Source organism: Triticum aestivum, chromosome 4A, assembly GCF_018294505.1.
Source record: "Triticum aestivum cultivar Chinese Spring chromosome 4A, IWGSC CS RefSeq v2.1, whole genome shotgun sequence".
Taxonomy (NCBI): domain Eukaryota; kingdom Viridiplantae; phylum Streptophyta; class Magnoliopsida; order Poales; family Poaceae; genus Triticum; species Triticum aestivum.
The window spans coordinates 589,347,730-589,367,929 of record NC_057803.1 but is presented as its reverse complement, the minus strand read 5'-3'; the positions used below and the strand labels follow the sequence as shown (position 1 = coordinate 589,367,929).

The 20,200-nt window shown below is 45.6% G+C and overlaps 1 protein-coding gene and 2 non-coding genes across 3 annotated transcripts; all 3 read left to right on the top strand.

Annotated features, from left to right (window-relative positions):
• Positions 1-12,752: 12,752 nt before the first annotated feature.
• Positions 12,753-17,621, top strand: LOC123087246 (polyadenylation factor subunit 2). The gene is made up of 4 exons (XM_044509210.1): positions 12,753-13,500; positions 13,587-13,756; positions 16,757-16,831; positions 16,912-17,621. Exons 1-4 carry the CDS (start codon positions 12,837-12,839, stop codon positions 17,401-17,403), a joined length of 1,401 nt encoding a protein of 466 aa, XP_044365145.1. The 5' UTR covers positions 12,753-12,836; the 3' UTR covers positions 17,404-17,621.
• Positions 15,558-15,645, top strand: LOC123088981 (small nucleolar RNA Z161/Z228). Its single transcript, XR_006442181.1, has one exon. It is a non-coding gene; the product is annotated as a small nucleolar RNA Z161/Z228 (small nucleolar RNA).
• LOC123088980 (small nucleolar RNA Z161/Z228) lies at positions 15,813-15,901 on the top strand. The gene has a single exon (XR_006442180.1). It is a non-coding gene; the product is annotated as a small nucleolar RNA Z161/Z228 (small nucleolar RNA).
• Positions 17,622-20,200: the final 2,579 nt, after the last annotated feature.

Sequence of the window (20,200 nt, the reverse complement as noted above, 5' to 3'; positions counted from 1 at the left end):
TCAGATTTGTGAAAAGTAGCATCATACTTTTCAATCAAAGAAGCAATTTCAAAAGCACCCCTATAAGCAACAAATTCTTCAATTTGTTGAACATCATAGTAACTATAAACACCTTTAGCATAAGAAGATAAGATTCCATTATCAATAAACTCACATTGGTAGGGAAGGTGTTTCTTAGGGTTTTTAGAACAACAAGTAAAATCATATAATTCACATAAATTCCAAGCATAGCATTGCAAACGTTGGATTTGACTCCATAATAATTTCCCTTTTTCAGATATACGGTGTTGCACATAACAAGCATGCTCATCTAAAGATTTGCCCTCAACTAAGCTAGTTGGGGTTTCGGCACGAGCACAAAGGGATCGAAGATGATCCAAGTAATAAGCTTCAACAGTGTAATAGATTTTGATTGGTTCTTCAACCATTGGTTCAGTAGGTACAACTAATTTTTTTGGTATTTTGCGTTTCCTACCCATAACTAAAGATAGAAAACAACTAAGAACAACAAATAAAAATTACTTAGTGATAAAGCAAACAAGCACACACGAGAATATTCACCCCACGCTATTGCTCCCCGGCAACGGCGCCAGAAAAAGGTCTTGATAACCCACAAGTATAGGGGATCGCAACAGTTTTCGATAAGTAAGAGTGTCGAACCCAAGGAGGAGCTAAAGGTAGAACAAATATTCCCGTTCTATCGACCACCGATACAACTCTACGCACGCTTGACGTTCGCTTTACCTAGAACAAGTATGAAACTAGAAGTACTTTGTAGGTGTTGTTGGATAGGTTTGCAAGATAATAAAGAGCAAGTAAACAAAAAGTAGGGGCTGTTTAGATAAAGAAACAATAAAGTAAATATAGCGAGTGTGGAAAAGTGGTGGTAGGAGTTGCGAAATTGTCCCTAAGCAATTGACTACTTTACTAGACCGATAGCAAGTATTATGTGGGAGGGGCCACTGCTAGCATGTCATCCCTGACTTGGAATTCTATGCACTTATGATTGGAACTATTAGCAAGCATCCGCAACTACTAATGTTCATTAAGGTAAAACCCAACCATAGCATTAAGATAAATTGGACCCCCTTGAATCCCGTATGCATCAATTTCTATGCTAGGTTGAAGCTTCAGTCACTCTTGCCCTCCAATACATATTCCTATCAACATACAAACAAACCATAGGGTGTGATCCACATGTGCAATCATATGATGGGCACCAAAGGACAACAACATAACCACAAGCAAATTAAATCAATCATAGCAATTCATCAACCACCGATAGGACAACGAAAATCTACTCAGACATCATAGGATGGCAACACATCATTGGATAATAATATGAAGCATAAAGCACCATGTTCAAGTAGAGGGTACAGCGGGTTGCGGGAGAGTGGACCACTGTAGATAGAGGGGGGAAGGTGATGGAGATGTTGGTGAAGATGGCGGAGGTGTTGGTGAAGATCGCGGTGATGATGATGATGGCCACCGCGACGTTCCGGCGCCACCGGAGGAGAGGGGGAGAGGGGCCCCCACTGGTAGAAAAAGGGCCTGTTGTCCCGGTTCGTAAGGGCCTTTTGTCCCGGTTCCTGAACCGGGACTAAAGGGTCGGTACTAATGCCCTGTCCCTTTAGTCCCGGTTCAATCCAGAACCGGGACTGATGGGCCTCCATGTGGCCTGTGCGCGGAGCCCAGGCAGGAGACCCTTTGGTCCCGGTTGGTGGCACCAACCGGGACCAATAGGCATCCACGCGTCAGCATTTCTGTGGCTGGGGTTTTTGTTTTTTTAAAGGGGGGGTTTTGGGGGTTTTGGGGGGTTAGTTTAGGTGTTTCATATATTGTGTTAGCTAGCTATAATTAATAGAGAGAAGTGTCCTCTCTTATGTCCGTGCTTGGTCGACGCTACGTACTATACATACGTATAGAGAGGACTAGACACGCTAGCTAGCTAGTAAGCAAACGAAGGAAACAGAAGATCGTCATGAACATATATGCATACAGAGAGAAGTGATATCGACCACCTCTCCTTCTCCGAGAGATAGGTCGAACAACAAGTTCTCGTATATCTACCCGACACTACCGACTACATATATACAATAATTATCTCTTACAAATATAATCATACAGACTCATGGTCCACATAGTATTCTCCGTCTTCAGCGATCACATGGTCAAGAAAGAATGCCGCCAATTCCTCTTGAATTGCTCGCATGCGAGCTAGTGCTAGGAGTTCATCCCGCTTCCGAAACATCTAATTTAAAGAAGGGGGTCAATACATATATATATATGAATGAATGAAACTCAACATAAATGATGGTAATAAAATAAAATTGTGAATGTTGTTTACGTACTTCATATTGTTCGTCAGTGTAGCCCCGCTCACAGGTCGTGTGGCGGATGGACTTGCAAACGTAGTATCCACAGAAATCATTCCCTTGTTCCTGCCACAGCCACTTTACAAGAAATAGAGGTCAATCAAACTGATAAGCAAGAATGCCAAATCAATAGGAGATGCGCGGAACATGCTACTATAGTACTTACTTTCGGGTGTCTAAATTGCAGCTTCTTTGGGAGTCCTGGAGCTTTTTTGGAGAATTTTTTCCAAACCCTGCCAGACAAAGAAAACAATTACTTGATATATCAGGAAATGAACAAAGTTGCTGATATGGTGGATAATGATCGATTTAACTTACTTATCGAGCATTTGAGTCATGTCCGCATAGTCCTGAGGATCTTTTCGTCTTGAGTCTAAGATGGTTACTAGTCCCTGCTCAAGCTTAATCTCTAGGAGATTATAGTGGTAACTGCACACACATGCATAACTCATCAATTACATTACTATAACCTTGACTAATATATAAGGGAAACCGAATACGCACAAGACAGTAACACTCACTTGAAGTTGTAAGGAAAGAGTATTATATCTTTGTTTTCATTTATTACCAACGATCGTAGCAAGTTGGCCTCGGTAGCTGCGGCATGAAATTTAACCTGAGTTGCATCTATGAGATATGTGTTAATGAACCATATCACCGACTTGTCTTTTCTTCAATTCGGCGATCTTCAATCTGCATAATATAGTGAGGATGATTATAAATACATGCAATGAAAGAGCTGGGCTATATAGAGAGACTTAATGACAGAAGTAGTACTACTTACAGACGGTAGCAGGTGACCGTTGTTTTATCGAGGGCCAATTGATTGAAAAACTGAAAGAACTCCTCAAATGGAACAAGCAACAGTTCAATTCCAATGAGGTCATGCTCCTTTTTAACTTTCACATACAAAGTACTCCTCCCCCCAGAGTCTCTGCAGATTTTCAAGTACCAATCATGCAATCTTCGCATCATCGTTGATAGAGATCTTTCATCTTTGATGAGAGGCTTCCCGTACTCATATCTTTGTATCTGCACCTCCATGAAATCATAATGTACATCGTCGGGCAGGTAATCGCCAAGATTGCTATAACCGAGCACCATCATCAAATCATTAGCGACGTTGTCACTAGGCACCTTGAGCGGGGGGCACGATTGCTTCGCTTGTTCGCCGAGCTGGGCAATTTGTTTCCCAGCTCGTCGTTCTTTCAGCCTTTGATCACCGATAGTACTTCCCGACTGCTCCACTTCGGCAAATTCCTTTCCAATAATGCGCTCATAGTTTCCTTTCAGCGGAGACTTGGGTGGTTTTGTCAGGGCAGCCAGAGTGCACTTTGCTTTCACCGGATCTACCTTCTCCTCCGGAGGTGGATGTTTCTTTACTTTCACCCCTTCAAAGTAGTTCCTCACTTCTTCTCGTGCGATCTCGGTGTTCTCCTCCGGGGTCCTCTCGTATGGTAACTTCTCCGGAGTCTTCAAAGAAGGACCGAATCTGTATTTCCTCCCGCCTCTGGCTATACTGCTAGACGCCGACAGAGCAGACGGAGTGGTTGTCTTCTTTACTTGCTTACGAGGCGGAGGAGAAGGACTACGATGGCCGGAGCAGCCGGAGCGGCGGCAGGTCTCTTCCGCCCTTGCTGACGAGGCAGAGAAGGAGGAGGCTGGCTGCTCGGGCGCGTCGGCGCAGGCGGAGAAGGAGGCGGAGTGCCGCCACGCGCCGGAGAAGGAGACGATCGAGTGCCCTGATCGTCACTCGCCGGAGGAGGAGGCGGGGTGCCCTGACTCGTCGGAGGAGGAGGCGGTGGAGGAGGCGGAGTGCCCTGACTTGCCGGAGGAGGAGGAGGAGGCGGAGGCATCCAGTTCAGAAGGTTGATGAGCTCCTTCCGCCATAGGCATGGAGTCTTCAGAGCAGACCCCAGCCTAGTCTCCCCTTCACCGGTAGGGTGGTCAAGGTGGAGGTCCTTAAATCCCTCCGTTATTTCATCCACCATCACCCTAGCATATCCTTCTGGAATGGTCCGGCAGTGAAAAGTTGCGCCGGGTTCAGTAGGATAAACAGAGCCAACAGCCGCCTTGACCTTCAAATTCATCCATTGCGTCATAAGGTGGCAATTTTGAGACTCTGTAATAGCATCCACGGGACAGCTGGCAGGAGCCGTCAAGGCATGCTCCGGCTGAAGCAGCTCAGTGGAAGCCACGCTGCTTCTCCGCTGAGATGGCGGGGTAGCTTTGGCAGTACATTTGCTGCGATTTGCTTCTCGTTCCTCTATCGCTTGTACCCTTGCTTGCAGCGCCTGCATTTGGGTCTGCTGCAATTTCTTCCTCCTCTCCTGGGATTTGTAACCGCCTGCGTTCGGAAACCCAACCTTCCAAGGAATGGATCCTGGCGTGCCTCGTGTCCGTCCAGGGTGCTCAGGATTCCCGAGGGCCATTGTGAGCTCGTCGTTCTCTCTATCTGGAAAGAACGTCCCTTGCTACGCTGCTTCGATATACTGCTGAAGCTTCCTGACTGGTATGTCCATTTGATCGTTCGTCCAAATGCACTTCCCTGTTACAGGGTCCAAGGTTCCGCCAGCCCCGAAGAACCAAGTCCGGCAACGGTCTGGCCAGTTAATTGTCTCTGGTTCGATCCCTTTATCAACCAGATCATTCTCAGTCTTGGCCCACTTAGGCCGGGCTACGAGGTAGCCACCTGACCCCGTGCGATGGTGATGCTTCTTCTTCGCAGCATTTTGCTTGTTTGTCATCGACATCTTCTTTAGGACTCCCATGAACCTCTCAAAGGGGAACATATTGTATAGAAATACGGGCCCCAGGATGACAATCTCGTCGACTAGATGAACTAGGACGTGCGTCATGATATTGAAGAAGGATGGTGGGAACACCAGCTCGAAACTGACAAGACATTGTGCCACATCACTCCTTAGCCTTGGTACGATTTCTGGATCGATCACCTTCTAAGAGATTGCATTGAGGAATGCACATAGCTTCACAATGGCTAATCGGACATTTTTCGGTAGAAGCCCCCTCAATGCAACCGAAAGCAGTTGCGTCATAATCACATGGCAGTCATGAGCTTTAGGTTCTGAAACTTTTTCTCTGGCATATTTATTATTCCCTTTATATTCGACGAGAAGCCAGTCGTGACCTTCATACTGAGCAGGCATTCAAAGAAGATTTCTTTCTCTTCTTTCGTAAGAGCGTAACTGGCAGGACCTTTATACTGCTTCGGAGGCATGCCGTCTTTTTCGTGCAAACGTTGCAGGTCCTTCCGTGCCTCAGGTGTATCTTTTGTCTTCCCATACACGCCCAAGAAGCCTAGCAGGTTCACGCAAAGGTTCTTCGTCACGTGCATCACATCGATTGATGAGCGGACCTCTAGGTCTTTCCAGTAGGGTAGGTCTCAAAATATAGATTTCTTCTTCCACATGGGTGCATGTCCCTCAGCGTCATTCAGAACAGCTAGTCCACCGGGACCCTTTCCAAAGATTACGTAGTGTAAATCATTGACCATAGCAAGTACGTGATCACCGGTACGCATGACGGGCTTCTTTCGGTGATCTGCCTCGCCTTTGAAATGCTTGCCTTTCTTTCGACATTGATGGTTGGTCGGAAGAAATCGACGATGGCCCAGGTACACATTCTTCCTGCATTTGTCTAGGTATATACTTTCAGTGTCATCTAAACAGTGCGTGCATGCGTGGTATCCTTTGTTTGTCTGTCCTGAAAGGTTACTGAGAGCGGGCCAATCGTTGATGGTCACGAACAACAACGCCTTAAGGTTAAATTCCTCCTGTCTATGCTCATCCCACGTACGTACACCGTTTCCATTCCACAGCTGTAAAAGTTCTTCAACTAATGGCCTTAGGTACACATCAATGTCGTTGCCGGGTTGCTTAGGGCCTTGGATGAGAACTGACATCATAATGAACTTCTGCTTCATGCACATCCAAGGAGGAAGGTTATACATACATAGAGTCACGGGCCAGGTGCTATGATTGCTGCTCTGCTCCCCGAAAGGATTAATGCCATCCGCGCTTAAAGCAAACCATACATTCCTTGGGTCCTTTGCAAACTCATCCCAGTACTTTCTCTCGATTTTTCTCCACTGCGACCCGTCAGCGGGTGCTCTCAACTTCCCATCTTTCTTTCGGTTCTCACTGTGCCATCGCATCAACTTGGCATGCTCTTCCTTTCTGAACAGACGTTTTAACCATGGTATTATAGGAGCATACCACATCACCTTCGCAGGAACCCTCTCCCTTGGGGGCTCGCCGTCAACATCACCAGGGTCATCTCGTCTGATCTTATACCGCAATGCACCACATACCGGGCATGCATTCAGATCCTTGTATGCACCGCGGTAGAGGATGCAGTCATTAGGGCATGCATGTATCTTCTCCACCTCCAATCCTAGAGGGCATAGACCTTCTTTGCTGCGTATGTACTGTTGGGTAATTCGTTATCCTTTGGAAGCTTCTTCTTCAATATTTTCAGTAGCTTCTCAAATCCTTTGTCAGCCATAGCATTCTCTGCCTTCCACTGCAGCAATTCCAGTACGATACCGAGCTTTGTGTTGCCATCTTCGCAATTGGGGTATAACCCTTTTTTGTGATCCTCTAACATGCGATCGAACTTCAGCTTCTCCTTTTGACTTTCGCATTGCGTCCTTGCATCGACAATGACCCGGCGGAAATCATCATCATCGGGCACATCGTCTGGTTCCTCTTGATCTTCAGCAGCTTCACCCGTTGCAGCATCATTGGGCACATCGTCTGGTTCCTCTTGATCTTCACCAGCTCCCCCCGTTGCAGCATCACCGTATTCAGGGGGCACATAGTTGTCATCGTACTCTTCTTCTTCGCCGTCTTCCATCATAACCCCTATTTCTTCGTGCCTCGTCCAAACATTATAGTGTGGCATGAAACCCTTGTAAAGCAGGTGGGAGTGAAGGATTTTCCGGTTAGAGTAAGACCTTGTATTCCCACATTCAATGCATGGACAACACATAAAACCATTCTGCTTGTTTGCCTCAGCCGCATCGAGAAACTCATGCACGCCCTTAATGTAATCGCAGGTGTGTCTGTCACCGTACATCCATTGCTGGTTCATCTGCGTGCATTATATATAATTAAGTGTCCAAATTAATAGAAGTTCATCATCACAATAAAAACCAAAGTGCATACATAGTTCTCATCTAACAACATATAGCTCTCCAGAGCATCTAATTAATTAAACCATACATTGAAACTATGTAAAACATTTCAATGCGAAAACAAATGCGATCATAATCGCAACCAAGGTAACAATTGATCCAACGGCATAATGATACCAAGCCTCGGTATGAATGGCATATTTTCTAATCTTTCTAATCTTCAAGCGCATTGCATCCATCTTGATCTTGTGATCATCGACGACATCCGCAACATGCAATTCCAATATCATCTTCTCCTCCTCAATTTTTTTATTTTTTCCTTCAACAAATTGTTTTCTTCTTCAACTAAATTTAACCTCTCGACAATAGGGTCGGTTGGCATTTCCGATTCACATACATCCTACATAAATAAAATCTATGTCACATTGATCGGCATAATGTTTATAAACAATAAATGAACCAATAGTTATAAAGATAATATATATACCACATCCGAATCATAGACATGACGAGGGCCGACGGGGGCGGATACCAAAACCATCGACTATATAAGATGCAATAATAAAAGTAAGAAAATAATACAAGTATCTATGTAAACATACAAGTAAGAATATTTTTCCTTTCAGAAAGAAGATAAGAACAAGAGGCTCACCACGGTGGTGCCGGCGATGAGCTCGGCGCGGGTGATCAACGGCGGTGAAGACGGGGACGGGGCGTGACGGACCGCTAAACCTAGACAAATATTATGGAAAATGGAACTTGGAGGTCGAGCTTGGAGAGGAGAAAGCTTAAGTAGTGTGGCTCAGGCATTCCATCGAACACCTTGTGTGCATAGGAGGTGAGCTAGAGCACCACCAAGCCCTCTCCCCTCGGCCAGAAAAAACAGAGCATTGGGTGCTCTGCTCGCGAGCGAGGGGTATATATAGGCACCTCATTGGTCCCGGTTGGTGACATGAACCAGGACTAAAGGGGAGCCTTTGGTCCCGGTTCAAGCCACCAACCGGGACCAATGGTGGTGGGCCAGGAGCGAGGCCCATTGGTCCCGGTTCATCCCACCAACCGGGACCAAAAGGTCCAGATGAACCGGGACCAATGGCCCACGTGGACCGGCCGGCCCCCTGGGCTCACGAACCGGAACCAATGCCCCCATTGGTCCCGGTTCTGGACTGAACCGGGACTAATGGGCTGACCCAGCCTGGACCAAAGCCCTGTTTTCTACTAGTGCCCCTTCTTCCTCTTCTTCCTTCACCTCCTCCCTAGATGGGAGAAGGATTTCCCCTTTGGTCCTTGGCCTCCATGACATGGGAGGGGCGAGAGCCCCTCCGAGATTGGATTTATCTCTCTGTCTCTCTCTGTTTCTGCGTTCCCAAATTGTTCCCTTTCACCATTTCTTATATTCCCTGAGATCCGTAACTCTGATTGGGCTGAAATTTTGACACTATCTCTATCCGGAAATTAGCTTTCTTGCGGCGAAAAAGGGCACCAACCGCCTTACGGGGTGGCCACGAGGGTCAGGGGCGTGCCTGACACCCTGGGGCGCACCCCCCTACCTCGTGGGCCCCTCGAGCATCATCTCACGTGGATTCTTCTTCCCAAAAATCATATATATTCCAAAAAAATCTCTGTCAGTTTTTATTCCGTTTGGACTCCGTTTGATATGGATATTCTGTGAAACAAAAAACACGCAACAAACAGGAACTGGCACTGGGCACTGAATCAATATGTTAGTCCCAAAAATAGTATAAAAAGTTGCCAAAAAGTATATGAAAGTTGAATAATATTGACATGGAACAATCAAAAATTATAGATACGACGGAGACGTATCATCTACCTTGAAGACTTACCAGAGTGATTGGGCGAGGACTGGGTGTCCTTAGCTCAAGGGGAATAATGTGAAGACACGGTCTTCCGAGTTGAATCTCAGCCTCCCTAACCAGACGTACAGTTGTCATAGCAATTGGAACTGGTCCAACAAATCATTGTCTTCAACGAGTCACTGGTTTCATCCTTCCCATTCCTTTACTTACTGTTGGCTCTAGTGAAGTCATTGTATAATTGTATTATCTTTTGTCTTCACTGAGTGCCCGCTTGTTCTGATTGGCTTCACACTATCTTCCTACCTGATCTATACTGCCTAGCTGCTATTAGTTGTTGTGCTTTCACTTCATTGAATACTTGACTATGGCTTCCTTAGTGTAGTCTACCTTCCGCTGCATGATAATAGATTTATTTCTATCGTTTGTCTTCGAAACTTCCATGTTTTGAAGACTTTCATAAAAATCGCCTATTCACCCCCTCTAGTCGATCACTAGCACTTCCACTAGGGCAGGGGGGAGACGCTTCTCTAGATCACTCCCATTGACTCCCTGTTATCTAGGGTTCTGCTCTAGGAGGGATGAGTCGGTCTTTTCATAGTTATCACCCGTAACTACTAAGAAACGGATGACTTATGTGGCAAACAAGTATTAGTGTGTCTCTTTGGATTGTACGATTTTGATATGAATTTTATAGGTTCTGTATCGTAAGGATTTCCCCCTACATAAGCTCTTTGGATTATAAGGGGTGAGTGTATGCGCGTATGTATAAGCGCTTGCATCCGTACTTATGTTAAAAAAAAGCTCTTTGGATTAGGCTAGTCATAGTGGGAGTAACATAAGTAGTAACATAGATGTCACATAAGCAAAAAAGATGATGTGTCATGTAATTAAAGAGGAGAGAGGCAAATAGAGTAACATAATATGTTACCATCACATGGCGCTTTCCAATGCAAAATGAGTCTACAAAGCAATAAATGTAGCTATGTATGTTACTACACCTATGACACTTCCCACTATGGAGATAGTAACATAGACTAGTAACATATATATGTTACTAGTCTAAGTTACTCCCCACTATGACTAGTCTTATAGGGCTTGGTTACTAAATTCCTACGGAACTTATTTATACGCCCCCATTCCATACAAATCTCGATGTGAGCTCAAACCTCATTCCTTTACTTTGTCAAGTCCAATAACTTTCAGTCTATCTCTCTTCTCGCTCCTCAGTCCTCTAAATTTCTTGTGTTTGCTTTATGTGCGCCATCAAAATGCACATATTGCAAAAGAATTATGTGTTATGTAATCATGTAGAATTCCATGGCACTCAATCATACTTTCTTTCTTCATATTCCTAGGTTTTCAAATTATTGCATAACAAAACACAAAAGAGAAGTAGTGGTGTAGCCAAGTCAGCGATGATGCATATATTTGTGCATGGATGGCAGCTTAGAATCAGCCTCATGAAAAATTATGTATCCTAAGAGGTTCTAGCACGTGAAAACGCTCTCTAATGAAACTTCTGTTTTAGCTAGTAGTGAGTCGATGACCAATAAACCACCGTGCATACAACAGAGTCAGGAACAAGTGAGCGTAGCCATGGAATCGTAATGCAGACTCTGTTGGTACAATTCTTATGTGTCGACATACTCCATAGTGGGATCTATGATCCATTTTTTGGCTGTTATTTCCTTGTGTAGTGGACCATAAAGGGGAGTTCAGTAAAGGAAGATATTCAGAAAAGCTTGTCGCTACCTCTATAGCTTAGGAGCTCATGGGCTCGTAACCTTGGAACCAACAAAATTGACAATTCATTTGGGTATATTGCCGTCAAAGGCCCATCCAACACCCGCCCACGGTGATTTTTCATGCAAGACGTTTCTTACCTATTTCGAAGTAGTCTGGTTTATTCATATAAGGATTGCTAATAAGACCAATCATCAACAAAAAAAAAGCCATTTTTAGTTTTACCCATTCATGTAAACTTCTTGAGGTTTAAAAAAATATGTTTTTGTGAAAAAGATCCATCAATATTATAAAAGATCATCAAAAGTACAAATAACCTCAAACATAATCAAAATTACATCAGAGGTCTCTAAAAAAATGAGCGACCACTGCCGCCGCGAGAACGAGCCACACACGTGTTGTTGCCACCGCTCTCCTACCAAAGCCGTCTTGACCTTTGTCGATGATAGTTGGGAAGTCGTTTGACTCTTGAATATATTTGAAGCAACTATCATCAAATCTCGTTGTCGGGCATGCACGACGAGGAGCCCTAACCTTGCTGCCCTAATGAGATGTCAAGAATCTACACGAAGCTCCATCGACAACGTCAAGATAGACGAACCTGTGGAGAATCAGAGCTCGAAAGACAAACTCGAAGAAGAAGCGCTGCACCTGCAAGACAACAAAAACTAACCTAAACTACTAGTCAAAGCAAAGGCACTGGGATTCCCCTCCCCGCTATCGACCGCTGGAGCAGTAGGAAGAGGGGAGGCAAATCCGTCGGGTGGGCTCGACGCCGAAGCCGAAGGGTATGGTAGAAAACACAAGAGTTATATATGTTCATGAGTGCCTTTATTTGATCCTTTATGACAACAATATATCGAGTTGTTCAGATGCAAGCGAACGAGGTTATATTCGTATGAAGACAATACCTACTCTACAGGTTATCTTTGTTCTTTTTGCCCGGGAGGCCACCTTTCTCCATCATACTCTTTTGAGGACGTACAATGTTCTCTATGTGAAAACAACAACTATTCTTTTGTCATTTGCATCGTCGCTTTGAAAATCTTGATCATTTGTGGATATAAAACGACACATGTCTTCGTTAAGCACTCAAGGCCTTGTAGTTGTATGTTTCATTTCGGATGACATTCATTCCACACAACCAAGAGTTCAACGAATTGTTGAAGGCCCGCTTCTAAAATTGTTAAGGCTTGTAAACACTGACATTCATTACTCGCGAGGATTACAAAAGATGTCAATATAATCATGAAAGAAAGGAGAAATATAGTTCAACGAAAGACACCTCCATCTATCCTCATAGGCTTGCTTTGCACATCTATGGGCATCCTCATTGGCTTCACGCCAGGCACCAAAATAAAACTCTTAAAAGTCCCTACTCAAATATGTGATTGCTCATATATACTTTTTATAATATAATAATATAATAAAACACAGGTAAGAAAACAAACCATAAGCTGCTTGTACTTTTATGTGTGTTATATACAAAGCTGTAATTTCGCCAACTCAAAAAAAAAAACAAAAGTTGAAATTTCGCAAAAACAAAGAATGATCGAGCTCATTCTAGACGGAGGCAGTGCTTTGCGATGCGTGCGCGGCCATCTGGCCCGCCCGCAAATCGCCCTACCCCTCCCTCGTCCATAAATTCCAGTCTCCCACGCCGCCCCAATCTCGCCGCCCCGACTCGACCCGACGCGCCTCCCAAGCCCAAATCCCCAAATCGCCCCTAAAACCCTAGCCGCCGCCATGGCCGCCTCCCCCACCGCCTCCGCCTCCGGCTCCGCGGCCGCGGCGGCGGCGGCCGCCTCCGAGGCCAACGACGGGCCCACGCTCTCCGTGGTCACCAAGCGCCTCCGCGCGCTGCGCAAGAAGCAGAACCGCATCGCGCAGATGGAGGAGGCCGTCGCCGCCGGCAAGACGCTCAACCAGGAGCAGAAGGAGGTGATGCGCTCCAAGCCCACCCTCGCCGCCGTCATCGACGAGCTCGAGCGCCTCCGCGCGCCCCTCGCCGTCGCCGTCGCCGAGGAGGTCGCCGTCGCCCCCGCCCCCGCCCCCGCCCCGGCCCCGGAGCCCTCCGGCTCCGATTCCTCCGTCCAGGACCTCCTCGCGCTCGTCTACTTCGGCGCCCTCTTCGACGTCAAGCCGCAGAGCGACTTCATCGCCACCATGGTCGCCCGCGAGCATGAGAGGAGCAGCTGCATCACATACGACTGCGTCGGGGACGACACCGTGGACCTGCTCGTGGAGGGAGACCTCGACGTCGTGTCCGCTGTGGCCGCCCTTGCCGCCGCTCGCCCTGCTTCTGCGGTGGGCGTCTCCCACCGTGACGCCCTCCAGGCCTGTGCCCACCATGCCCGCTTATGGCTCGCCCGCGCCGACGAGCCGATCCATCCTGGCTCCTCTGTTACTTGTGAGTGTTGTTGATATACTAGTAGATTTGTTATCTGGTTTGGTTGGAAATTGTTGCTGACTGAAAGCTGTGGCTTTTGGCTGTAGATGCTGCGGTGAGGGCTAAGCTGGACAGGATCATGGCATCAGACTACTACACAGCAGCTGCAGTTGGAGGAGGGAGCTATGGAGCTGAAGGTGTGCAGGCACAGGAGAGCATGACTGCCTCACCAGAGGCATCAGCAGTGGAGGAGAACCTAGCTGCTGAAGATCACAAGGTGAAATCGCAAACTGCATTTTTGGTGTAATTTAATTTATGCTTAGCATGGTGCAGTTATCATTGCCCTTAAACTGTGCTCTGATCTTTGTCGACGATTGGTCAATGATGTGCTCCTAGTATTATTATTATCAGCATTGCTGCTGCTGCTGCTGCTGCTGTTTGTGCCGATTCAGTAGTAATGCTCAATGTGGAAAACTGCAAGGTCTCTCCATTTGGGATGTAGATTATGCTGTTCTATATGGATGTTGTGGGCCTTTGCTTAGATATAACAGACAGTGCCTGTGCATTGGTGTTCTGGAAAAACTGCTGAAGATAATAACTTAACCACCATGTGCTTTGTATAATATTATGTGTAGTGTCACCACTATCTAGAATTCATCGTTGTGGTCTTGCAATAGCATGATTGTTTATCTTGCATGTGTTTCTTTTCTACTTTGTGTGTCTAATTTTTCGGAGTCTACTTTGTTGTCCATTACTTAGAATGCTGGTTGAAAAAACACTAATACCTGATGTAAAAACATTCTGAAAAAGGGTACACATGTATTTTGTTTGTAAATTTAACTAAAAAAACTGGCATTTCTGCAGCATGAGTGGAGAAACCAAGTTTAGCGCTCTGACAATATTTGTACCCTTTGTATAAAGCAAGTTTTGTGCTCCTAAAGAATTGCATTTTAGAGACCTAGATTTGTTTCTTTTGCTCAGGCGCAAAAATATGTTTGTTTTTCCAAGTAAAGCTACTGGAATCTGAATGGATCACACATTTGCACGTGCAATTTTACCTGAATTTTAAGACACTCAAATTATTTACTCCCTCCGCTCTTATATTTCTTTACAGAGGGAGTATTTACTATCTACTGAAGAAGCACATGCTCCTGCATTCCATTTTACATCTGTCATTCTGCTTTTTGCATATCTACTGTATGATTATGACTTAGGACCAACATAACTTTGATAAAACAACTTAAAAGCTGAATATTTTTTGGGTCTGGTACTCTTTGGCATTCTAGCTGTGTACTTATGATGTTGTTGCAGGATTATTTCCTTCATAACTATAGGTCATTCATAATCTTTGTTTAGTCCTGAGGAATCTTCTTTGACTTCTATTTTAGGATTAAGCTGCAAGGTCCTAGGCCCTTTACAGTCTTTCTAGTTACAGAATCTAGCCTTATTGTTCTTGCCAGTTTCGTTACGCAAGCTTGATTATAGAGATGTTATTTACCCAGCATTAATATGATAAGTGTAGGCTCCAGCCTCTGGTGCTCGTCATAAAATCACTTACAATTTAAATATGTAGAAGACAAGGCTGCTGCTGTACCCACTCATTTGTATGTGTACTCAAAACTAAAGTTAGTGTCATTTTCCTAAATTTCTAAACTGATTTCTAACCTGTGAGTTCACTCTCATATTCCATTTTTTATAACAACAACCTAGACATCGTCCAGGCTCATCTGCTGCATGTTGCCTCGAGACATTATATTTACAAACTGTACAATGCCCATCCCCCACCTTTTAGTATTATGATTATTGGAACAAAAGCTAGACAGCAGTGCCATCAACTTACAACACCTTTGGTAATATCACAGTTCTTTGGTGTAGAGTACCATTAAGATGCACCTCCATACTTATGATAAATCAACGAGGTGGGATACACATTTGAAATGGTGCATCCATAATTAAATAGTTATCCTGGAGAAATCATGCTGTCTTGCATTTTTCAAACATCCAATCATGAATTTGGGTGAATGTTTAACTTTTGTGTGTTTTCCAATGTTTTGAGTCGCTGGAACTGTTTTTGTTTTGCGCCATATGATGAGAAACCTTATCCAACTCACGACAGTCATCTGAGACACTTAGTGTGTAATGGTGCATTCATATTTCGCTGATGGCATTTCAGTATTTTTTAGTTCCCTGGAGAGAATTGTGTTAATGCAAGTTTTAGAATAACCTGAACTCCTGAAACTTCCGTGAACATGTTTATTGGTAGAACTAATCATTAACGATCTTGGGAAAGTTAACATGTTAACATGCAAACTGTTTTTAAACAATATTGCGTTGTGCATGTGATGAGAAACCATTTGCAACTCACGACGGTCGTCTGAGACACTTTGTGTGTAATGGTGCATTCATATGTTGTCTGATGCCCCTTCTGTTTCTTCAGTTTGTATGTGATTTGGGCTCTCCTGTGGTTTTTATTTGTACGGAGTGCCTCAGCTTTGTTTGATGGGTTGATTGCATTTGTTTTCCGTTCATACGTTTTCAGCTGTTGACTCGATATGTCCTTCTCATTCTGAGTGTATCTATTTTTGTAAAAATAGCACTTTCCCTATGTTTATTTTAAAACAAACTTGTATTAGCAGTGTCTTGTTATTAAGCTGATTCATATTTTCACTGAAGATTTGGGTGTTATTTGCCGGTGGCTTCCCAGCGAGCCATGCCCGTGCTAGTGTCATGATAGCTGGTGTATATAGATATAGAGAACAAAATGTAGGTACATGTAATTGTTATTCTTGATGAGAGGGTCATATTTCCCAGAAGACTGGTTCTCCTGGCTAGCTGTACTCTGATTCCAGACTCCTTGTCTCTAGGTTCAATTGTATAATAAGTAAAACAAATAATCAGCCACTATATTTTGTCCAGAAAAGCAAAAGCACCACTAATTTGCTGGTACTAGCATATGGTGATCAGAGTCAGGACTTTGAGTGTGCACCTAAAGCGCTACCATGTGTGAAGTGTTTCTGCTTATGAGATTTAAAATAATATACTTTGCTAGATTTATTGTTTTGGTTAGTTGTATTGGCTTGGTTATTATTCATTTAGTCTGAGCTATGATAGACTGAGCATATCATGTTTTGTAATTATCAGATGGGTGTTTATATTTGAAGTTCACATGGTTTTATTGTTTGACATTTTGAGGGGTCAAGTATTTTGTTTGTTGACCTCTAAAAGTAGAAATGATTGAGCTTATATTGATCTTGTTGGTTTGTTTACTTGTTGACAGGAGGAGAAGGAAGACTCCCATGCTACGGAAATTTACAATGATCATCAGTCTGATTCAGCGGACGTGCAAAATGTGGTAAAGACGGATGACCTGTGGATTGTTTTTCTGTATATGAGATATATATTTTCAGGCTGAAGCTAACATGCCAGTTTCAGGATCGTGAAGCCCCTGTGAACCCTCCCGAGGAGTATCCCTCTGTTCAGGCAGAGCAGGAGAAGTTTGACATGGAAGAGCAAGATGAGAGGGATGCTGAGCCAAAAGAGCAGCAGTTCCAGCACCCTAGGCGGTCTCATCAGAACCAGCGGGGAGGTGGTCGTGGCAGGAGGGGGGCCTACCCCAATGGCCGCGGCGGGCGTGGAGGCGGCCGCGGCATGGGCGGCGGATACCAGAACGGGCGTGGATACCAGGGCGGGGGTGGCGGATACCAGGGAGGCGGTGGCGGGTACCAGAATGGCCGGGGTGGCGGTGGCGGTTACTACAACAACAACAACAACGAAGAAGGGTACTACCAGCCGAGGAACTTCAACAACAACAGGGGCAGGGGCGGTCGGTCTGGCGGCGGCAACTCTTACTACGGCAACCAGGGAGGCGGCGGCGCGCAGGGAGGCGGCCACGCGTACGCCGAGAGGGTTGAGGCAAACGCTTAGTTGTTGAATTGTTTTGCTTGGGTGGAGGTCACGAGAGGGAGAGAGAAGAGTCTGGGAGCCATTTTGTTATTATAGAACTAACTTAGCCTGTTATTACGTCGCAATCCGTCACCCATCTGTGAGTTGGTTTTGTTGGTCCAATCCGATGACTGCATATGGTTGGTCGATAAATGTGGAATCTTGGTCGAAAGTAGCTTCAGGTCATGTTTGTTGGTTCCCTTGTTGCTTCTGTTTACGGATGTTTTTAGTTACTCTTCACTCGTTCGATGTGTTGGGCAACCAACATATCAGGGAGCACAGATTGAAAACAAAACTTGGCGCAACACTGGAGTTCTCCACGATTTCGTATAAAAGATACAGGGAATGATTTTCATGCATCTGGGGTCAAAGATCTGTAAAAAGAGGCTACATGCAAGTAATATAACGGGAATTACTTCCTCGGGGAATACTATAAGATTTTCATGAGGCTGATCCTAGTTGCCATTCACGCACGAATATCCTTCAAGAAAATAATGTAGAAAGTCTTAAATTCCGGATCTTCTATTGCACGGATTTACAAATAGCATAGAAGAAAATAGTGTAGGAAGTTTTAAATTCCGGATCTTCCGCTGATTTACAAATAGCACAAAAATGTAAAAAGCGAAACCAAAAGTCCACGAGCATAGTATTTTAACTATGACCTGTTGATGCATGAAGGGAGCTTTCATGGTGGAAACTGAAGTCCAAAATTTTAAAACGTTGAAAAAACTTAATGTTTTCTTTCAATAGAATGCTCATAATATACAAAAGCGTTCTGAAATTTGAAAAGTTGCTCTCAATTTTACAAAAAAAAAGCGTGTTCTCTGGAAAACGAAAACAAAACAATGACCTGAAAAACTAGTAATAAAAACAGAAAAAATACGGAGGAACGACCAGCGACTTGCACTTTTTTTTGCGGGTGAAAAGGGATTTCTCATTACTCAAGGTGGTCTCTCAGCGGAGGCCAGACGTACAACAGGGTCAATCCCCGAGTGGAACCACACAGCGGTTCGTGGGGTTCGTCGCCCGTAAGAGGCAAGTTCATGGCTACATTTATTTTGTGACCGGCAACATAGAGTAAATGAGATCTCCCTTCCAGCGGCAGTCGCTAAATCTCGTATCTCCTGAATGAGGGTGCGGTGCACCGAACGATCCTCCCCATTTGCTGTGATCATCGCCACAGCCTCCGCGCAATCAAGCTCGACCGTGATAGGCAACCCGGTCCTGTTTAGGGCCAGCTCCAGACCCTCCTTGCAAGCCCCAAGCTCCGCTCCGAGCGCATTATCGCATGTGCGCAGCTCTCTACATGCAGTATAGATGATTTCTCCTCGATCATCGCGCAAAATCATCCCTCCTCCTGCCGCTCCCGTCTCCGCAATGAAACTGCCATCGGTATTCAGCTTAGTGCGTCCCGACGCTGGCGCGGTCCATGATCGCTCCTCCTTAGCCTCCTTGGGATGCCGAGTGACAAACGGCGGCAAGGAGACCGTCATCTTCCCCTTGACCACATCCGCATTTGGGAATTCTTGGATACAGAGCAGTGAAGTAATGTACCCATGCAAGAATCGTCGTGAGGCTTCAGGAGGTGGCGGCTTCTTGTCATGCGTGATCTCATTCCGGACATGCCAGGTTCTCCACATGATCATAAGGACGATCATCCTCGTAGCCTCGTCAAGGGGGTCCAGCAGAGTAAATAGCCATTCCGGTCCTGTGTACAGGATGTCCTCCACCTTGGGGATACACCAATCCGTGGCCTTAGCGTGCCACAGCTCCTTTGCCCACGGGCACCTGCAGAAAGCATGGAACATATCCTCCCGTTCCAGTCCACATAAGGGGCATAGGTCAGAAACCTCAAGATGGCGAGAGAGCTTATTTGCCCAAGTAGCAAGAGAGTTCGTAACGATCCTCCAAGCAAACACGCGTACCTTTGGGGGAGCAGGGCACCCCCATATGATCTTCCAGATGGCGCGATGACCATCCGGTGCCCTGCTCGTGGAGGTGGCCAGTGGACGCTCGCGCTCGTCCATGGCGAACCGATAAGCGGATCGAACGGTGAAGATACCGTTCTTCTCTGGGGCCCATGCGATGATGTCGTCGGTGACGCGTGTCGAAGTACGAATGCTGGAGATCATCTCTACGTCTGCCGGGTGGAAGTAGCGATGGAGCAGGTCAAGGCGCCATGACCTATCCTCGTGCAGGAGCTCGGCCACTCGTCGTAGTCGGCAGGTACCCTGTTGGGTGATAAGTTGGCGTGAAGGTTCGCGGGGGATCCATTTATCTCGCCAAATCCGGATGTTACGGCCATCCCCTACACGCCAGACGATGCCCTTCTTGAGGAGCTCAAGGCCATACTAAATGGCCTGCCACGTAGGGGAGGCGTTGCCTGAGAAGACTGTATCCTCTAGGCGGCCTTCAGGGTAGTACCTCGCCTTGAGCACCTGCGCACATAAACTGTGAGGATTTATTAGTAAGCGCCACGCCTGCCGGGCAAGGAGGGCCTGGTTGAAGGCGCAAAAATCTCGGAAACCCAGCCCGCCCTGTGTTTTGTGCGCCAGGATCTTTGGCCAAGCCAGCCAATGTGTCTTCCTCTTCCCTTCCGATGCTCCCCACCAGAAGTTCCGGACCATGCGGTTGAGGTCATCACATACAGACATAGGAAGCTTAAACACCCCCATAACATACGTCGGTATAGCCTGCACAATAGCTTTGATCATCGTCTCCTTTCCAGCCAAGGATAACGTGTCTCCCCATGCTATGATTCTCTTCAATAATCTGGATT